Source organism: Camelus dromedarius, chromosome 1 (genome assembly GCF_036321535.1).
Source record: "Camelus dromedarius isolate mCamDro1 chromosome 1, mCamDro1.pat, whole genome shotgun sequence".
In the NCBI taxonomy this organism is placed as follows: domain Eukaryota; kingdom Metazoa; phylum Chordata; class Mammalia; order Artiodactyla; family Camelidae; genus Camelus; species Camelus dromedarius.
Window position 1 is genome coordinate 97,207,052 of NC_087436.1, and position 22,522 is coordinate 97,229,573.

Sequence of the window (22,522 nt, forward strand, 5' to 3'; positions counted from 1 at the left end):
AAATTCCTAAAAGATCTACTTTGGCATTTTTATGGTCTCAAAAGAGTTTTAATAAAAGAGTAAGAATTATTTAATGTATTTGGCTTACAAAATAGTTAATGAGATTTCTGTGAGGACTTTCAGAAATTGACCATCTAAGATCTTTGGTGTGACAGTTTCTTATCACATTCTGTAATGTAATAATGAAAAAGTATAAATACTAAAATGTGCAAAAATCAGCTTTATAGAAGTTTAATAAAAAATTTTATATGAGGAAGGGAAGATATTTGTGAAGCTACATTACTTACATAAAATTACATGAAACACATTAACATCATTACATAATGCTAATTGAAATAACTATTGTTTTCTAGTAAATCTAATTTGATTTTTTTGTGTGAGCATAACTGGTTATTGATTTGTTTTTGTTTTAATCTTAATAGTGCTTTTATTCTAAATGAATAATCAGTTTAAGGTGGCTTCCTGTGGAATGTTAAAATATAAGTACATTCTATATATTAAGTTGCTTAAATAACTTAAATAATATTAGTGTATGCCCATATAATCATATCCAAAAATTAAACATTCTTGATGGACTGTTAACTGATACAAGTAGGTGTGTAGGAGAAATGTCCACAAGGAGATGTGGTTAAAAAAAAATGGCTGCAGCTGGATTCTTACTCACTTTAAATAGTGTGTTATAGAACTGGAAATCAATAAAGTAGCCACTGAGGAGTCATACAGATTTGTGTTTTAGGAGGAGAACTGACTGACGTGGTAAAGAAGTGATTGGAGGAAGACAGGCTTTAAGTAATGAGAGTTTAGCTAGAAGAAGAAGTAATTAAAAACAGTGCGTTGAGAGCATCTTCAGATTGAATTGATAAGATTAAATATCTGGATGGATGCAGTGCTGACACTAAAGGGGAAGAATAAATCAGACTCCAGGATTTCGAGCTTGTTGATGAGGTAGAAGGAGAAGCTTTTAAATTGGAACATGAAGGAGCTACAGCAGGTTGAGGGTAAAAAAGAGGAATAAAGAAGATGACTTCAGTATAGGGCATTCTGAGTTACTTAGGTCCCAGCAGCATGCATGTTCCAAGAAATAGTTGGAGCTGTGGATGGGGAACCGAGGGAGAAATTCAGGACGTGGCACGTTACCCTAATTTTATTTATAGTGAGGAGATGAAATTTGGGGATGAGATGAGATGATAGAAGGAAAATTTGTGGAGTAAGACAAGAAGAGGGCCAGTTAGAGAACTGTCTGGACAATGTTTGCTTTGAACAGTGGGTCAGAGTAAATCAAGAAGGAGTGGTCTGAGAGGGAAGAGGAGGTGGAAGACGGCCCTTTGCCACATCAGGGCGTCAACAAAGTCATGCCACAGAGTGGTTAATCAGAGGAATATTTCTTCTGTCTGATCCAGTGTATTCCATTTAACTCATTTGGATAAAATACAAGCCATCGACAGAAAACTGTGATAGGTAGCAGGTGGGTAAATAGATTTCACAGCGTTATTCAGTTTTCAAAAGGAATTTAATTAAGAACTTGACCTTCATGTTATTTTTTTTTTCATAAAAGCCAAACATAACCAGTGGTATTTTTTTATTCATCTGTTCTCTAGGCCCATCTTTACCTTTGAGATCTATTTACCCTCAGAACGTGCATTTTTATTTGGAGCTGAAACATCTCAAGCTCAAAGAAAATGGACAGAGGCAATAGCCAAGGTATTTAAATATTATATTATTACCCAAATCCAGAGAATATTCTTAACCTTCAGAGCTCCATAAAAATTTTATACATGATTCTGGGAAGAATGTTCATATTTCATTAGGTTTTTGTAAGTTGTAGTCAAAAGAGGTTAACAGCTACCTTCCTAGAGCCTTAAGCAGAGAAGAAATTAATGTAGGAACTTGGAGAAACCATTCTTCAATTTAAGGCCATGCTTTGATGATTAAGATCTTTTCAGTACTGTAAAGTCATTTCTGTGTCTGCCTTTTTATAGGTAGATATCTTATTTATGATATACACAAAGGGGAAAAGAACAGATTCAATAAAAGATACAAATGAAGACAAACATTTGAAGGTTGACATTTTGAAAAATGTCACAAATCAACAGTGTCTTCCTATTTCAATTCTATATATATCAAGAATTTCAATTCTATACATATCAAGAAAAATGGCTTAAAATGCTGCCATTTGAAATCATGTTACAGGTGTTCAGTTTTTAGACCGATAGCTAGTTTCAGTAAGTTTTTTGAAATCTGTGTTATTTATTAACCTTTAGAATAGAAAAATTTTTGCACATGCTCTCATATCTGTAGCTATGTAAGGGATTTTCTATTTGCACTGTCTTTATTACTTTCTTGTATTTGTTTTAACAGCATTTTATTCCCTTTGTTGCTGAAAACTTAACAGAAGCTGACTATGATTTGATTGGTCAACTCTACTACAAAGACTGCCATGCGCTGGATCAGTGGAGAAAAGGCTGGTTTGCTCTGGACAAATCTAGTTTGCGTTTTTGTCTTCAAGAAGGTCAGGAAGACAGAATGCACTTGAGAAGACTGCAAGAGCTCAGTGAGTTTTGTTTTTTCCTTTCATCTTATGTTTTGGATACAGTTCTTTATTGCATGTGGTAATAGTAGCCTTTACATACAATGATGGTGTCTCACTCTTGAAATAGACTTTATTGTAGTTAGTGTCATGTTTTAAAAAAAAATATGTTCATGCTCTTCTTCTTTCCCGCCAGCAATCAGCACAATGGTTCAAAATGGGGAAAAAATGGATGTCTTGCTCTTGGTAGAAAAAGGGAGGTGAGTACATTTTTGCTTTATATTCTTTATTATGGCAACTCTAAGGAGTTGCATATTCCAGTTATCCTCTTGGGAGGAGAATCCATTAGTTTATTGTCTTTTGGAAATTTTCCAATAATATGTGTGTGTGTGTGTGTGTGTGTGTGTGTATTCTTTTTAGTAGAAAGAGTACACCAGTGAAGCTTGCATATTTTTCCATTTGTTATGACAAACTCAGTGTGATCAATTATAGTTTTCTACAGACCTCAGTCCATTTGGGACATTCACATTTAAGTATTTGAAAGCACTTTGGTAGTTGTAAAAATATTTTCAGTGTAGGTATATGATGACTATAAATAATACTGTGACTTATCTATGGAAGTGAGTCACGCATACCTGAAATTTGATTTCTTGAGTTTATTTGGTTTTTCAGTAAATACTAAGCGTCTAACATGCATCGTGTATTGTTATAGGTATCGAGGATACAGTGATGAATAAAAAAGATATGGTTTCTGCCCTTGTGAAGCAAGTACACTAGTGGGGAAAACAATATAAACAACAAAAAGAAATAATTGCATAGTATTGTGTCCCTCAATTTTAAATGCTTGAAGAAAAATAATCAGAGCACACCTGATGGAGCAGTATTCTGTTTTAGACAGGGTGGTAAGAAAAGGTATCAAGTGAAGAAACACACCGTGCAGTGGTGTGAATACAGTGTTCAGGTTCGAGGTCAAGGATGTTTTGAAGACCCTAAGAGTATGTCGTGCTTGGCATGTTCAAGGTCTGCAAGGAAGCTGCTGTGGCTGCAGAAATTTGAATAAGGGACAGTGGGGAGAAATGATGACAGAGATATCCCTGGGTCAGACTGTCTAGGGTCTTATAGGCCATGCTATATAAAGATGTGAGTTTTATTCTAAGCGTGATGGGAAGCCACTCAGTTTGAGAGCCAGGAAGTAGAATCATCTGACTTACATTTTTAAATGAGTCCTCTGACTCCAGATGAACAGTTTTTGGAGGACAAGAGTGAAGGGAGTTTGCAGGTGGGATGCTGCTGCAGAGGCCAGACGGAAGATGACTCACTGAATAAGGTGGTGGTAGGGAGTGGTGGGATATATTGTGAAGGGAGAGGTGAGAGGATTCCATGAGTGTAGGAGTCAAGGATGACCGCAAAGTTTTTGGCCTGAGCGTTTACATGCATGGTGGTGCTGTTTTTTTGAGATAACAAATGCATGGAATGGAGAAGTAGGATATTTGTAAGTTTAGGATAGTAGATAAAGAATGTGGTTTTGCAAATGATGATTTTGAGACGTCTGTTTGACAGGGGAGCTGGTGAGTGGGCATTTGGATTTGCAAGCCTGAAATTAAGTGGAGTTGCAGCTGGAGATGAAGATGTGAGAGTTGTCAGCATTTGATTTATTTAGCCCAGGAACTGGACAGACTCACCCAGAGAGGGAATGGAGATAGAAAAGAGATGTAAGGACATAGCCCCAGGACCTCTGCATTTCCGAGGGGGGATGACCTAGCAGAAGAGCCTGAGAGGAGCAGCTCGAGTCCTTTCCCAACAAATAGGAAGTATAGTCTTCTGAGCCAATTTTTTTTCTTTCTCTTCATTTGCTTTGAAATCCCTTAATTGCACTAATTCAGAATGTTCAGCTCTACAGGAGTACAAGACCATTTGCAAAACCATATATAATGCTAATACTAAAATATAGCTAAGTCAGCCTTCCCTCAGGTTAATTTCCATGCTGGTGACCAGGATAATGGCTTTCAGCAGTTATCTGAACCTGTCTTTTCTTGAACTTCCTGGGAAGACATCAACAGCTTTAGGCAGCAAGCATACTGCTGATCAGCCGTTTCTGTCAGAATGTGTGTTTTAACTTGCAGACATAATTAGGATGTTGTTTTACTTATTTATTGCTGGGCTTACGATGGTTAATGATGCCTTAGACTCTGATTTCTGGTACCAGATGATAGTTTTACTCTTCTCTGAGAACGCTGTCACGTACATGTTGAGGAACAATAATGAGGCAGTGTTATGTATGGATAGTATTCTGCATTAAAGCACTAGCACGAGTGTACTTCTGCCATCATCTGGTAATATTTATGAAATGCCTGCTGCCTGTGACCTACATGGCAGGAAAAAATGGTTAACAATACAAATTTGGTGTCTGAGTTCACAGAGCTTATGTTCTTAAACAATAAAAGCAAGCAGAAACTTGCTAGTGGAATTTATTGGATTTATTATATATATGTATATATATATTTGTGTGTGTATACACACAGACACACACACACACACATATTTTATTTTTTAATCAGGTTACTATAGCCAAGGTATTTTTCTACCACTTTTAGTCTATAAAGGATTTGACCAGTGGTACATAAGTTTTAATCAAAATATACCAAACATGGATTACTATTATTCAATTTGAATGTTTATTTAGTGCTTATTGCATGCAATGCACTCCCTCATGAATGCAAGATAAAGAAGCCGGAAAACTAAGTATTTTATTATTTTATAACACCTTGACCTTGACCTTGCCCTTGGGCTCCAGGAATCAGAAGGTGAACTCAGATACACTCGAAGTTCATGGAATAGTTAAAAACTAATAGAATTACAAAATAATGATCAAAGCTGCTTAATTTGTTTTTGATCATAATTTAAAGTTTTTATCTACATGTTTTATCAACTAGTTATGTTGAAAGCGTTTTTATGAATGGGGAGAATGAGGAATATGTCAGGATGAGAACAGGAGAAATACAGGGACAAGTATAAAACCAAGTTATTTTCCTTAAATCTCTTTGAATAAGCTGCCATTAAAAAAAAAAACAGCACTGTTTGAAAACAACCGTGTTATCACATACTTATATCTTGGTTTTTACTTGCTTTTCCTGTTTTCTCCAAATCGCTAATATTCCGATGGTAACACAGAGATGGCGATGTGTACAACTCACATGTACCAGGCATTATTTTACACACTTAATCAGCCTTCCAGTGCCTATGTGATATTGAGGAGAATAATCCATTTTGAAGTCAAGGTAGAGTCATTTTGTAACTTCAAAACCTAGAGACTGTTTTTGAAACAAGTGTTGTGTTAATTTCCCAATACTTTTGTACAATCACTCTCAAAAATTTTAAATTACCAACATTTAAAATTTTAGCATTTTATTAGGAAAAAAACTTTTATCAGAAAGCTGAAAAAAGTTATTTTACTACAAAAAATATGTGTAACCATACAATGCTTAATTAAAGGTGAAGCAGAAAGAAGAGAGGTCAGAAGTGTGACTGAAGAATCAGCCAGGGAGATGGGGAGTGCGTTAGGTTATAAACCCTGACGGAACACAGCGCATGCAGGCGTACCAGCATGTGACACTTGGGTGGTGCAGAACAGGGTCAAGTGTACACACTGTGTGTGTATATGCAGGCATACATGTGTACATACATGTATGTTATGTAAATAAACACACTTGAGATAGGGAATAAAGGAAAAAGAGCAGGTTTTGGAGTGAGCTTGGGAGATACTTAGACATGCTGAAAATGAGGTGCTTATAAATATCTAAGGAGAAATTGCTAGGAGGAAGCTGTAGTTATGGACCTGATGGTCATGTCAAGGTTAATGGGGTAGAGACAGAGATGTTGAAGTTACCCATATAGAGAAGGAAGAAGATGAAATCACTTAGGGAGAGTCTGTAGAATGAGAAGGAAAGAAATGACATTTTGGAGCCTTAATGAATATGTGTCATTGGAGGAGGGTGCAGTTGTCAAGGAAGAAGAACTCTCCTGGCCTATTAAGCTGGTCTATCCAGAGAGTGAGGCAGGAAACCTAGAGAGAGTGTGTCACTAAGCCCAGGAAGAGAGTGTTTCAAGAAAGAAGGAATAATCGAAAGTGTGAGGTGCTGCCTGATGAGGACAGACACCTCGCTGGGTAAGTGATGGGGAGTCTATCTTGTGACTTTGAGGAGAACAGAAGTGAGGAAGCAGAAACTGGATTAGGGTAAACTAGGGAACTGGATTAGATTACATGAGCAGCTGGTGAGGACAGTTTGTCAAGGATGTCTGGGGGTTAATAGGATTAGTGAGGTCAAAGGCATTTGACCCAGGAAGGGAGTATGTGCTTTAGATGTCTTGAGCTTGTGCCCTCTGAAACATTTTGATGGGAAAGAAACCAAAACAAGAGAGAGAGAGTGAAGGTATAAGAGAGAGGCCAGCAGGAGAGTGAGGTCCCTCAATTGTAATAGGAAGAAAGAGGAATTGATGGTTGGTTTTGGGTGTTGGTAGTTTTCTAGATCTGATGGTAAGATGTTGAGAGAAAGACTAGTCTTCTGGTTTTCAGTCTGCTGGCTTTTAATTGCTTTGTGAAGCAGGAGGTAAGAATGACTCCTGAGCTTTTGGCCTGGGTGACTTGTATCATTTTCCAAGACAGGGAATACGTCCTTCTCTCCCAGTATTCAAACAAGGCCAGTTAATTATAAATGTGACTTTTTTAAGAGCTGTTTAATGTCATGTCAAAATAAGAGAATTTCATTGCCCCGTCCTCTTTTCCATCTCTCTTTTGATCTGTTAGCCCCTTGGGAAATAATGACTGTAAGCTGCAGTAGATTGTGTTAGACTTGTCAATGATAGATAAAATTGTGGCTTTAAGAAATAAAGCAACTTCCAATTATCCATGTTGATGGCATATAAAGGTAGAATAATTGAGAGAGAGAGAAATCAGCCAGCTGTAAATTTTAACCTTTACTTTTTTTTGCTAGTAACAGCTTGAACCAGAACTGCAAATCATAAATAGACTCAAATTAATTTCACATCTTTTCTCTGTCCTTGTCTACCTTTGATTAAACTGTTAAAATATATTAATGTTTCTTAAGGGCAGGAGAATGAACCCCATGAACTACAGAAGTTCATAAATTGATAACCATCCACTGACTATAGTCACTATTTAGATATATATTTTAATCTTGATGGCAGCTTTCTCTATATACATAGCATGACTGTCTTTAGACAGAAAAATATTGCAGTATTATTTTCCATACACAGAAAATTTTTGCTCCAAAAAGCTCTAAGCAGAAGGTGTTCCAGATGGTGTCGCTTTAATATGTATTCTTTGTATACTTTAAAAATTATTATTTTGAAAAATAAAGCTTTCTTGATCACACTTAAGGCTTTCTGGCATGATATTTGTTGCTGTTATTGGGACTTAGATTCTCTGCTTTTAAGAATTAGTCAGGATTTCTGTGTGTGAAAAAAAAAAAAAGCATGTTTTTTTATCTGTTGTTAGTCAGTGAATGTTCCTGACCACGATGAGGTCAGAAGGCACTGTCCTGGACAGAAGGTTATATATCCACTGTGACTGAAACATTCAATAAATCACAACATCCTTTTCATAAAATTGGAAAACTCTTTCTGCACTTGGCCCTCATTCTCTGATAAATAAGTTACTGTGTTCACCATTCACATTCTATAGCTTCACACTCATTTGTCAAAGACACTTAATTATTAAGCTTTTACGGAAAGGCTGTTGGTTATAATATACACAGTATGAATAACTGTGCTGTGTCATCAGAAACAGAACAAACTAACCTTTTTGTTTGTTTGGTTTTCTGTTTTAATTTTTTTAAGATTGCTTAGTTGACCTACAGTAAAGTGTCATGCACTTGATGGCTCTGAAGCCTGACTCCATTTGGTTTTAACTGCAAATTCCAGACATAAAGAAACTAACACTGGGGAATAAAGACTTTTTCAGTATGTTTCACAATTATGGAACAGACTACTTGTCTCAATTTGGGAGATTAACACCCTGAGTTTAAGGTTCTTATTTCATATAAACTTACTACTTGTGATGTTTTTCCCCGTCCCTGAATTGTGTTTTATAGCGGCTGATACGTTAGCAATACTCTCCAGGGTGAATTATCTTAAAGTGGTTTCTCAATTGTGCATGTAATTGCAAATTAAACAGTAGCCAATTGCCCACAATATTAGCTTGACTGCTTTTGTAACTTTCTGATGATTTAATTCGTAGAGATAGTTTAATCTGCGTGTTGCCAAGACACACGAAACACACTTCTCTCACCACCCCCACAGGTTTGCAGAAAGAAAGGGACTGTTCAAACTTACGTTATTAGGTGATATATTTTTTGTTTTGTTTTGTTAAAGAGAATTATGATAAAGGGAATAGGTGACTACTTAAAAAAAGGTGGATTTTAAAGTGTATGTTATTTGCTTCCAAAATTTATTTCATTCAATTCAAAGCAACTTCTGAACACCAGAATGTAGGCTTATGAACAAATAAATGCAATGTGGTGCGAAAAAAAACCCATAAAAGAGTGAGAGGACCCTTCTAGATAAATGGCATTGAGGTAATAATTTTTATTTTTAAGTACAAAAGTATATTTAAGTGGCTTTGGAATCCTAGATAGGATTAGAGTAGGAAGAGATAAGAGGTTAAGACACTAAGTTATTCCAAGAAGTGGGAACAATAGTTTCCCAGAAATCGGATGGGCTCGGGAACAAGTTCAGTTCAGGCTGGCCTTAACCTTCAATTTTTGAGGAGGAAGCCTGAACCGAAGGGCCTGGAAAGATAAGTTGATCCCTTATTAGTATTACCAATTCAAGGTCATTTATAACTTACCTTGTTCTGGAAAGGACTGCAGGCTCTTCTGTACAAGGGTACAGAAGCCTTTTTTTTTTTCATTTGTTTGTTAGCAGACTTGAAACAAGACTGTCTCCCATTACTGTAGGTGATTGCCTAATCATGTGTAGAGATGAAACTGAAAAACTGGAGGCTTTGCCTTCCTCAGAGAATAGTGTGCCTTGCTTGACACTTTACTGAACTGTTGGCTTCAGAGGAAACAAGCCATTTAAGCTAATACTTCTTTCTGCATTATTCTTGTGATACTGTCTCTGCCTCTGCAGATTTTCTTAATAATTGTTTGCCTGTTTCTGGCAGAAATTCCACTTCTAAGCAGCAGTTTATTATCTGAAGGTGTGGGGGAAAATACTGTTTCTTTATAAATTAAAATGAGGGTGATTGATGGATGCAATGACAAAATGAAGCGTGCCAGACTCTCATTTCTGTCCATGAAAAATAATTGGCATGGAACACACCCTCCCTCTTCAAATAGCTAGAGACCCAGAAAAAACATATGGGATGAACCATTTTCAAACTTGGAGACAGTAGGCATCCAGGTTGGGGATCATGGAGAGAAAGGTAACAAGTGACATAAGGCTTAAGATCACCTTGGCTTCCTATCTGAAGGCACATTTCAGACCCTGGCACAGGGAATGGGGACACCCATGTGCAGTGTGGTGGTTCTGCTCCATTGAAGAGGTAGAGATAGGATTTGGGGAAACAGTGGTAGCTAAAAGTTGCAGGGTAGAGTATCAGAGCAGAGGGGGAGATGTGTAGAGATGGAGTTCCAGAAATCTTCATAGGCATTCCCTTTTGTCTTCAGTGCAGTACTAACCTGCATATTTGCAGGCTGAATCTCCAGCACACTCCCATGATGTGCTATGAGTTGAACAATTCCAGAGCTTAGACAGTGTTGGAGTGGGTTCAGATTTTATCCAGCCAGGTTAGACAGCCCTCATTAAACACACAGAGCATTGTAAAGACCCAGAAAGTAATTAAGCCTACACTGGCTCTAGGGTAAAGGCTGCTCCATTTTTACCTTACTAAGCTTAAAAGACCTCTCCACAAGTAATTTAGTTACCTGGGGTCAAATAGGCAAAAGATGCCTAAACAGACATCAACACCTTTTAAAGGAAGACAACACAATCCTGACACTGAACTTAACACTCATGATGTCTAGCATACAGGTAAAATGACTAGTGATGTGAGGAATCTGCAAATCAGTTGGTAAGAACAGACCCAGAAATGAGAAAGGTAATGAAATTAGCAAAGAATATAGACAGTAATTTGTAAATATTATAAATATGTTAAAAGATGTAAAGGAAAACATAAATATAGTGAGAAAAAAATCTAAAGAAAGAACCAAATGAAACGTTTAAAGCTGAAGAATACATTATCTGAAAAGAAGATTTTATTGTATCAGCTCAACACAAGAGTAGACTCTACCTAAAAAAATCTTAATGAACTTGAAGCCATGACAATAGGAATTATCAAAACTTAAGCACAGAGAGAAAAGACTGAATAAAATGAATAGAGCCTCAGTGGCCTGTGGGGCAATATCAAGTATTCTTATGTAAGTATAATTAGAATCCCAAAGTGAGAGAAGAGAAAGATGGAGTAAAAAAGAAAAAAAATTTAAAGAAATGTGGCCATTTTCTTAACTTGATAAAAAAAACTATAAATTCACGCACATATACTAAGATCAACATACCTCAAGCATGATAAAGACAGTCTACATCAAGGCACATCATAATCAAATTCCTGAAAACCAGTGTGAGGAGGGAAAAAAAAGTACCAGGGGAAAAAAGACATTAAAATAGGGGACAAAGAAGAGAATGTCTTGTCAGAAGTAGTGCAAGACAGAAGATAGTTTAATGAAATCTTTTAATGTGCCAAGGGGGAGGAAGGGACAAAAAAAATAAATAAACAAAACAACAGCTATTAGCCTAAAATACCTTATTAAGCAAAAATATCTTCTAGAAGTGAAAGTAAAATAAAGTATTTTTTTGTCCAGACAAATGCTGACTTATAATACAAGACTCAGTGTTTTTATTTTTGTATGACTGCCTAGGATATTATGTATTTTAGTCATATTTTGGGAGTGTGGTGTTTGTTTTCTAGTCGTGTTTAAAATGTTCTTCATATAGGTGAATTTATTTTTATACAGCCAGATTTATAGATACTATCATTTGTTCTGATTCTTATCAATAGACTAGGCTCAAATACGATAGTGTCTACTTTGTGGTTATTATATTGCAATTTTGAGAAAATTGTTTTTGTTAGTTTTGGGACTTGGTTTCTAGGTCTTATTGAGCCGTCTTGATTCATTATAGGATATAGGGATATTTCTTCATAGGGCTTTGGAGTCCCCTTCCCCTTTAAAATTTATGCTGGGGGATTGGACAGTTAAGAAAATATATTTATCTATAATTAGAGTTCTTCAAAATAACTTTCGAGATTTTCAAGATGTAAGTTCATATTTCTTTGGAATCCTTATCCTGAAATGTAAAATCATTGTTTGCTAACACTTGAAATCACCAAGTTGGCCAGCATTCGTGTTGAAAATCTCCTTTAAAGCTTTCTGCAGTGTGCGCAGAGTTTAGATGGCTCCGGAGAGGAAAGCTGTTGAGCTGAAGCTACTGAATGTCAGACGTCTGCTGCACTCGGTGATGTATTTTAGGATTCAGTCTTTGACAAGTTGACTCAGGAGTTAACTTGTCATTACTCATTCTACCCTTCACTGGTTCACAAGGAGGCAGCTAAACTTGTCATCACAGGATTTCTTCTGACTAGAAAGAAAATTTGAAGTTTAAAACATTTACAGTTAATGGCAGAATTATACAGGTAATGTAGGAGGGCTGCTGCCTTTTGGGTTTCCTTTACTGCTTTCTCAAATCCTCATTGTAGTTGTCTGTTTATAAGCAAACCTTTTCAATGATTTTATGTTGTATTTAGAGCTTAATTATCAGATAAACAAACTAAGGCTCAAAAAATGATACAATTTTCTCTTTACCTAAACTCCTGAATTTAGCAAGTGGTAATTTTGTTTAGGTCTACGTGAAGTAGGGGCTTGATATTTCTCAGGGAAATTACCTGAGTTATATAGTTTCATTTAGACAAATAAACCCAGCAGTAAAATGTTTTTGAGTTAAAGATGATGTAAGATAAGTGAAAATGCTTAAAAGACATGACAGGAGTATTAGAGCAAGTGTCAGAAATCTTCAAAAAGAAAATTACAAAACTGGAGGTCAGGGCTGCAGTGGTGGTGTGGAAAATAAAATCCACAGATAAAGATGTGCAGAAGCCAGAGATGAGGATTAGGGGCACCGGTGTCAGTGAAGGAGGAGTCGTCACAGCGGGTTCAGAACGTGTTAGAAGTGAGTGGAGTGTGGTGCCAGCAGCTTTATCTTCTTAGAGGAGCATCTCTTCTTCTTCAAGAAAAGAAACCAAAGGAAAGAGAGGAGCACTTTTATTTTCTTTTAAATCAGGGCCAATGAATTATTAGGAATGTGAAAGATGACCCCCTCCCCTCCCCTCCCCCTGCAAAAACAATCCAGAGTTCATACAACTCATTCCTTTCTCTTTGGGTTGAATCCAAAGTAGCTGTTCCACAGTCTGAAATTAAAATTAAATAGTTTTACTTCGCTGTAAATATACTTAAATACATCAGCGATTACTTTGTGTTTCAAATCGACTCCTGTCGATGTGATAGAACTTTGAAACTATTATATACCCGCTAAATACCTGGCACTATGCTAAAGTCTGTTGGTACTGAGGTGCTTTCTTTGTTTGCACAAAGTTTGGGGTGTAGCAGCTTAAACATCCACACAGGTACAGTAGTTGCTATGATGGACAGTAGAGTGGATATTCTGCATTAAGAAGGGACACTTTTTTTTTGCTTTCATCACTTTTTTTTTAACATTTTTTATTGAGTTATAGTCATTTTACAATGTTGTGTCAAATTCCAGTGTAGAGCACAATTTTTCAGTTATACATGAACATGTATATATTCATTGTCACATTTTTTTATCTGTGAGCTACCATAAGATCTTTATATTTCCCTGTGCTATACAGTCTAATCTTGTTTATCTATTCTACAATTTTGAAATCCCAGTCTATCTCTTCCCACCCCCCACCCCCTTGGCAACCACAAGTTTATATTCTATGTCTGTGAGTCTATTTCTGTTTTGTATTTATACTTTTTTTTTTTTTTTAGATTCCACATATGAGCAATCTCATATGGTATTTTTCTCTCTCTTTCTGTCTTACTTCACTTAGAATGACATTCTCCAGGAACATCCATGTTGCTGCAAATGGCGTTATGTTGTTGGGTTTTATGGCTGAATAGTATTCCATTGTATAAGTATACCGCCTCTTCTTTATCCAGTCATCTGTTGATGGACATTTAGGCTGTCTCCATGTCTTCGCTATTGTAAATAGTGCTGCTATGAACATTGGAGTGCAGGTGTCTTTTTGAAGTAGGGTTCCTTCTAGATATATGCCCAGGAGCAGGATTACTAGGTCATATGGTAAGTCTATTCCTAGTCTTTTGAGGAATCTCCAAACTGTTTTCCACAGTGGCTGCTCCAAACTGCATTCCCACCAGCAGTGTAGGAGGGTTCCCCTTTCTCCACAGCCTCTCCAGTATTTGTCATTTGTGGATTTTTGAATGATGGCCATTCTGACTGGTGTGAGGTGATACCTCATTGTAGTTTTGATTTGCATTTCTCTGATAATTAGTGATATTGAGCATTTTATCATGTGTCTATTGATCATTTGTATGTCTTCCTTGGAGAATTGCTTGTTTAGGTCTTTTGCCCATTTTTGGATTGGGTTGTTTGTTTCTTTCTTGTTAAGTCATATGAGCTGCTTATATATTCTGGAGATCAGGCCTTTGTCGGTTTCATCATTTGCAAAAATTTTCTCCCATTCCATAGGTTATCGTTTTGTTTTACTTATAAGAAGGGGCACTTATTACACAGTAAGCTTGGGAGGAAGGGAGGGAGATGGGAATGGAGTGTCAGGGAGGGTTACCTGGAATACACCAATGGGGAGGAGTTGAAGTAACCAGCCAAAGGGCAGGAGATATTTGTTGTAAGGACAAGAATATGTGAATTTCTTTCTTTCTTTCTTTCTTCCTTTCTTCCTTTCTTCCTTCCTTTCTTTCTTCCTTTCTTCCTTTCTTCCTTCCTTTCTTTCTTTCTTTCAGTATAAAGGAATGGCAGAGTTGGAGGAGAAGGTATGGGCCAGATCATAAAGTTCTTTTAATCTTGAAAACTCCAGAGTTGCTGCAGAAGGACAGTGATCAGGAAGTGATACCATTAGCTTTGCATTTTAGAAAGACCATTCCAGCAGTCTTGAGCAGTAGGGACTAGAGAGGTGGAGAACTGGGAAAGAAATTTTGTTTGGAGCGGCTTTAGTGACCTCAATGAGCAATAGAAATACATGAAATAAGGCAGTTTTGGGACAAAGAGTGGGCAGAGCAAGTATGTCAGGGAATGGGAATCAATGGAATGTCGTGATTGAGTTCATGGGGCAATGATGGGGTGGGGGGCAATCCACACACTAATCCTAGATTTCTGGTGTGATAAGTGCAGGAAGTAGGACCAGTTTGGTAGGAGGAGGAACAAAGATTTGACATGCTTGTGACACATTAAGGTGAAGCTGTCTGAAAAGTCACATTAACTAGTATTATGGTTTATTAGTTACCAATATTTTATTTATTGAGTGCTGAGGTAAGTACTGTTATTATCTTAAATTTGCCAGTGATGAAACTGAGAACCAAAGAAGGGTGATAACTTGTCCAAGGTCATAAAGGAAGTGAGTGCAGAGCTAAAACTTGAGTTCTGGAATTGACTGGATTTCCACTCTCTTAGCTGCTTTGTGCTCTTGCTCTTCAATCCCTTGGAGATCTGATCTGTGAGACACTTATCTCCTGGAGACAGGGACTTGGGAGTTACCAGCTTAGATACAGGGGACGAAACCACTGACCTGGACCTGGAGAGTCTTTGGAAGTTCCTGTGAGTGCACTGAGGTTACAACTTCATTTTCTTTTCAGGAAGAGGAAGTGAGCTTGGGAAGAAATTGAGAGACCAGAAAGATAGGAAAAGTCAGAAAGAATTGTGCTACATAAGCCAAATTGGGTGATAATCTTTTTCCTTTTTTTTTTTTTTTTTTTTTTTAAGAATTGAAATCATCAACAGTTCTAAAATCTTGAAAAACATAACCCCAAATATCCATTAGAAGTCACGGCGATGCTTGCCAGAACAGTTTCAGTTCAGTTATTCAGAAACAGAATAAAAAGGGGAAGACAAGTGAGACCACGAGTTGAGGGGACTTTCTGGACTCTATGGAGAGATGTGATGGTACAAAGGAAAGAGGGATTGAGTGAGTGGAAGCTGGTGGTAGACAGAGGATTTTTCTTCTGAGGGATGAGACAAGATCACACTTAGAAGGATTTACGGATAATTTGTGTAGAAGTAAGAATTTTTTTAGAAGCAAACTTTTAATGTGGAATGCTTTTTAAACCTTACAGAACATTATACATCCGCGGGCATACCAAGTTGGATTTCACAGTCTGGCATACTGCAATTGAAAAAGCAGCAGGTACAGATGGTCGTGCGTTACAAGATCAGCAGCTCAGCAAAAATGACGTCCCCATTATCGTGAACAGCTGTATAGCGTTTGTTACACAGTATGGTAAGTAGCACAGAGTTCCTATTCAACCCCCAGAACTCGTAGTACCATTCGTACAGTTTTTAAGTTGTACCTCCATCGGGCTGAATGAGAGCCCTTTGTATCTGTAAACCCATCAGTGAAAAGTAAACATATAGTCACTGTTCAGCTAAATGCCATTCCTTCTCCCAGTAATGCTCATTTAAATTATATTACTTTTACCTTTTCCTTCTTTTATTTAAGTGACATATTAGAAAAATCTGTATTGTAAAATGTATATTGAAAACTGATCGGGGGTTGTACTTTACAGAGGTTACAATTCTACGGTGAAGTCTAGGGACGCTCAGTGCTGCCCGGGTGTGTTCCTAGAAGTGGTAAACCTTGGGACAATGTGTAAGAGAACTTAGTTTTGTTGGCTGGCATACAAAGTGTGTGTGTATTTATTCCATTCAATATGCTGTTGGTCACATGTTTTATGTTAAGAATCTTGGTTATTAATTGTAATAGTTTGACTTACTTGTGACAGATATTTTTATGAATAGTTTGCAGGTTAAAACCAACTTGATTCATATCTACATGGTACAGCTTCATTTTAATTTAATATGCCGTGATAGTATTTTAGATATGCCTGAAAAGTAAAGTATGCCTTTATGGTTCATTTCTATTTTCAAATTACTATGCACGCTTCAGATTCCTTCTGGCTGTTCCGTATTTCCTTAATACTCTAAACGGTAGGCATTTCCTAGCTATATTTTGATAAAAAAAAAAGTTTTGTCCCTTTTAAATTGTAGATAAATGCCATTAATGTAGATTGTACATGCAGAAAAAAATGAAGTGATTTATCTGATATTTTGGAAGCTATATTAACATTTCATTGTTCTCCTAATATTAAAAATATCTTTGGTTGGTTTTAATTTGAGAAGAAGGTGTAATCAGTGAGAGAGCTGTAGTAAGACATTGTGTTATGAGTTTGTTACTTATTTATTGAGCGTCTGTTGTGTGCCAGCTGCTGAACTTGGTCCTGAAAATTCAGCAGTGAGAGTGAAGGGCAAAGGATGAAGCTATAAATCATGCATTCCAGTATGAGAACTAACAATGAACTGATGTGAAACACAACGGCAGAAAAAACAAAGCCTATAAAGAAACTAATTCTGGGAAATTACATTTAGAATACGTGTATGTTAATCTCACTTTTTTCCTAGGGAGAGTGCCCTTTTAAGTACTTCACAATTATCATTAATATTCAGATCTATCAAGTTTGACTTCTGTATCTATTGTAAATATGTATGTAATCACATTGTGTGGGATTGCTCTATGAAGTCCCTTCCTTTGATAGTATGTTTATATTTTTCTTATCAACTGTAATCATCTATTTGAAAATGGGGGAAGAAGAGGGTTATCATCTCCATTTGTTAGTAGTTCCATACTAGTGCACTTGCATTTTGCAGGTATAAATGAACTGCATGCATATTATGCTTTAGCAAGAGCATAACCTCATTGAGAAGTTTCACATCATGTGAGTTTCATAACGGCATAAGGTCTTTCTTAAGCTGACAAATGATTAAAATAACTTGATTAGCTCCAGTGTATCCAATTTAACGTTTCTCTAGGGAAATCAGAAGTTTCTTTGTGGTGTTTATTTGAACTTAAAATCATTAAGCATTAGATTGTTTTCAGCTAAATTTCATACATTATAACTACTTTGTAGCTCTAGCTTAAGGTACATTAACTTGCATATTAAAGTAATAAAACCAATAAAAAAGACTATTTATTTATTTATTTATTTATTTACTTTTTAATGAGCAAAACCTGGAGGAAAACCCCAATTTACCAGCATGTGTAGAAGGGAAGACTTGATACGAACTTAGAAAACACCCAGTGATTATAGGATGCAGGTGGTTGGCTCAGAGCCTTTATGGTCACAATTTGAACTTCCTGATCTTTGGGTTAAAATCTAAAGGCCATTTTTTTTTGTGCACATAGTGTCAAGTTTACCATATAATTCTTAAGAGTTTCATTTTTTTTTTAATGAGTTACAGAAGTTGGTTCTTGAGGGAACTTAATTTATGTAAATAAAATTTAATTCAAATTCACAATCATTTAACTTATGCACCAGCTATTAGAAATTCATTCAACTAGGAATATAATATCTCAGAAACTTAGTCACATATTTTTTGGTAGAATTTACTTATTCTTATATTGTGGCCATGTATTGAGTACTTATTGGGTTCTTCTAGGCACTGTGTAGCTGCTGTATACAGAAAATAGGACATGATCTTTGCCTTCTAGGAGTTTACAGATTGTGGATCAAAGACAAACAAATGGGCCAAGAGTTACATCTTAAGTGTACATAATTCTACGGCAGAGAGGTTCAGGGGTTGATACAGGTGTCCATGGTTTAGGGATGAATTTCCCCCAGTGTCAGGGTGGTCATGGAGGGCTTCATGGGTGAGGCATGGAACCTACCATGAGTCTCAAAAGAAACGGGGGCTAGTTAGGAGAAGGAGAGACTAGGGATTCTGGGAAGAAGAAACTGTGTGCCCAGCTGTGGAGTCATAAAGGAAGTTGCCTGTTCAGGGAACTTTGGGTAGTTAAATGTGGCCAGAACTTAGTGTAAGAAGAGTGGATGGATACAAGAGGCAGGAGTGTTAGAATAATTTATGTAGGCTCTTATGTATCACATTGAGATCCTCAAAACTTGCCCTCGAGGCAGTGAGAGGTCTGTATCCATATTTTACGTGAGAATTTGGGTGCACAAAATAGTCATAGCATATGAGATGGGAAAAGGGGACAGTTTTGATAAAGAAGGTGTGATGAACAATATATGTGGTGTAGTATTTTTTTAATACAGTAAGTGAGAAAGAAAGGTTCTGACTTATAAAGGACTGGGGATAAGGCAATACCATAGAAACAACATATACCATATAAATAACCATATAAATAGTGTATAAAGACCAGTTGGGATTGGGAAGTGAAGTAGTAAATAGGGCAGGAGTTAATTTGTCCATATGTATAAGTATTGCTTGTGTGTTGCATGTATTGTATGTAGCATATGTGTATTATAGTACATGTATGTGTTTGAAATTTTAGAAATTAAAACCTGAGTGGAAATGTACATGCAGTAGTTGAAGTGACCAAGATGGATGGGTTCATCCAGAGAGTTTTGTAGAGGAGTGGGAAAGAGAAGAGAACTGAGGATGGATTCCTGGAATCATCAATAAATACTAGATAATAGAGTAAATGGAGGACTGGAAGAGTAGTCATAGAGGAGGAGGATAAAAGATGAGATCATAATATCATGAAAGCCTTGAGATTAACAGAATTTTAACAGGGATTCATTTAGAGTGTCAGATCCTGCAAGGGGTTCTTATTACATAAAAACTGAAAAGCATCTAGAAAGTAGGCTGTGTTGTTGATATTCTTGATGAAGATGGTCCCAGTAGAGTGGGAACTGAGCACTGACGCCAGATAATGTGGTTAAAGTATATTATTAACAGGGATTTGAAGTGGGGGAAGGAGTAAACATAGGAAACTCAGATTAGTTTTGGAATGAAGAGAGATAAGAGAGCTGGGAGGGGCCAAGAGAGGACTTAAAATTTGGGGGGGGGGGGGTTTGTATCATCATTCCTCCAGCTAACCACTGCTACTCCTCTTATTTTGTATGAGGAGCTTGATGAATCCATAATTTTGAAAAGGACATGACCCAGCTTTTCATCTAGGAGGAGGTGAAGGTGGGAACAGACAGAATTAATACACAAATCTGAGTGCAGAGAGTTGAGGAAATTTATACCAGAGAGCCTCACTTTTGTCGGTGAAACTGGAGGCAAGTTTATGTTCTGGGAGTCTAAGTGAAGGCAGAGCACTTGAGGTAAAGGAACGTTTGAAAATTGTGCTATCAAGAACTGGGGGAAGGGCTGGCAAGGGCTTGCTAAAAGCTGGGGATAGGATAGTGTGTCCATTAGGTTTACATTATAAATGCTAAAGTTGGGGGGGAGCTTTTTTCTCTCATACATGTTTATATCAGGTCTTGGATAATGACTCTGTCTTGTGCATCATCCCAGTGCAAAAATTGGTTCTATTTTTAAGATATCAAAGTGGATTTTGACTTGAGCCTTTTTTTCATGTAACTTTTTTTTTTTTAAACAAAGGTTTAGGGTGCAAATATATCTATCAGAAGAATGGAGACCCTTTGCACATAAGTGAACTCCTCGAGAGTTTCAAAAAGGATGCAAGAAGCTTTAAATTGAGGGCTGGAAAACATCAGCTGGAGGATGTGACGGGCGTGTTGAAAAGTTTTCTCTCCGACATTGACGATGCGCTTCTCACCAAGGAGCTCTATCCCTACTGGATCTCTGCCTTGGGTAATACATCTGTTTACATATGTTTATTATGTTTATCCTACAGAACAGCATAAAGGCTTGCCTTCTCATTTGATAATAGATTTTTAAAATCTCCTTTGATAATCTGAACATTTAATTGAAAGGAACAACGGACTTAGTGGCTCAGAACAGAAATTGTGCAAACATCAATAGTTGTTTCTATCTGCCTCAAAAGAAATTTACGGTGATAATTGCTTAACAGTGTTTTATGGTAATACGTTTTCTGTAGATTTCGTAGTGCTTACTTTGCCTTAACTTTGGAAGTAGTATAGTCAAGTCCACATGGGTTTTTCATTTCTCATTAAGATTAAAATGAAAAGTTTAATACAAGATTTGTTTTCCATGATTTTCCCATATGGCTCTTTGACTTTCCTTTTTCATTTATTCTACCTTTTTAGAGTTACTCAACTTTTTTTTTTCTTTACCGTTTCTTCATTATCTCTTGATTCTGTCTAATGAAATAAAAGAAAAAGAAACTCTTCTACACTGTAAGAGAACTTATTTAAGAAATGATCCTAGGAAAGTAGTTTATTAAATCAGTTAATCAGACAAATTGATTTCAGTAAAACCTATATTTACATCAGTTAATTCAGAATAACTCCTTTTATAGAAACATTACAACAGTAAAGACTTTTAAATGGAAACGTTGCCTTAAATCCCAGATTTCTAATAGAGGTATTTTTACTTTTCAAATTATTTTATAGTCTTTGTCCCCACACCTATGATTTATGTGTAATCTTTGTTTTGTTAATAAACTGAAGACATTTCCCAAATATCAGCAATGCTTTCAACATGATGATATTAAATCTTCATTTTTTTCAATTTTTAAAATATATCATTGAATTATACCATAATTTAGTAATATATTTTTCTCTTGTACATTTAATCTGTTTTGAGATTTTTTTTTTTTTTGGAAAATGACTTTTGAATTTGACTATACGATGTTCCTCTGTTGAAAAATTGATTTTTTAATTGAAAGTATTTGTTTAATCTAAAACATAATATATTTTAAGGGCTTGATTTTGAGATGATGTCACAAAATATCCAGTTTGAAAAATAATCCCAAGAATGACCCTTTTCTGTGTCAGCAAAAAAGGGGAGTATTGTTATTAAAATAAAGCTTTTCACAATTTCACTGCCTAGTTCAGAGGTCTTTTATTTGCTTCTTAATACTTACCAAATCAATAGGTTTAACTGTCATCACAAGAAAAGTTGATTGTATAATTTTCTGGAATATAAAATGTGGAAATAGATAAAATACATCTTTGTAAGCCCAGTTACCTTGCCACCCTCATTTTTGTTTGAAGAAGTTTTTATTGTAATTTATAATCACAAAGTTATTTATAGTATCTCTATTTTACAAAGAATTAAAAATTTGTCTTTATTATAAAATCAGTTATCAAAAAATCTGTGACAAATATATGCTTGTACTGAAGTTGTCAAATTTAATGACAAAGATGTCTTTACTGTTGTCAGTCTACCGGGGGAGGCAGTTGGGAAATGTTAGCATATGTCAGAGAGGAATGTGTTTCACCTTTCGTTGGGATGTGAATCCTTGAGAATTTACTTGGAGAAGGATTTGAATATTGGGTCAAAGTGTTAAAAGTTCTATGCTTTTAGATCCGACGTAGCTCACCCTGACCTGTCAGAAAAGGGCCTTTTGTGGGATCTGACGAGAATAAACCAGAACTCTCTGGGTGACCTCACAGGAGAGCTCTCTTGGGTCCTGTGTGCCCAAGGCAAAGAATGCGTTACAGTAGCATCTCACCTATTTATATGATATATGATCTGTTCTTAAATTGTCTGAAGTCTGTGGCTAGTTGAATAGCTCATTGTATTTCCTCTATGACCTGAAATCTATCTTCAGTTTTACTTTCCAGTTACTTAAACTTTATTTTGAAAATGTCATCTATTTTATTCTTGTGAGATTTGTGAAAATGCTCTGTACTGGCATGACTTGTTATGAGTGTAGTAGCATTCATGACATGTTGCTAAATAATGCAGTTACTTCCATAGTTAGAAACTGGATGACACGAGGGAAAATATTTGGATTATACCAGGGATGATAGGTAATTC

General features: G+C 36.3%; 1 protein-coding gene across 4 annotated transcripts in view; it reads left to right on the top strand.

Moving 5' to 3' along the window:
• ARAP2 (ArfGAP with RhoGAP domain, ankyrin repeat and PH domain 2) overlaps positions 1-22,522 on the top strand; it is a 163,525-nt gene that overhangs the window by 84,657 nt on the left and 56,346 nt on the right. For all 4 annotated transcript variants that reach the window (XM_064487557.1, XM_064487566.1, XM_031436241.2 and 1 more), the window contains exons 17-21: positions 1,599-1,701; positions 2,359-2,551; positions 2,724-2,787; positions 15,928-16,091; positions 20,216-20,428. In XM_064487557.1, coding sequence (XP_064343627.1) covers positions 1,599-1,701; positions 2,359-2,551; positions 2,724-2,787; positions 15,928-16,091; positions 20,216-20,428 — 737 coding nt within the window. The remainder of the gene's footprint in view (positions 1-1,598; positions 1,702-2,358; positions 2,552-2,723; positions 2,788-15,927; positions 16,092-20,215; positions 20,429-22,522) is intronic.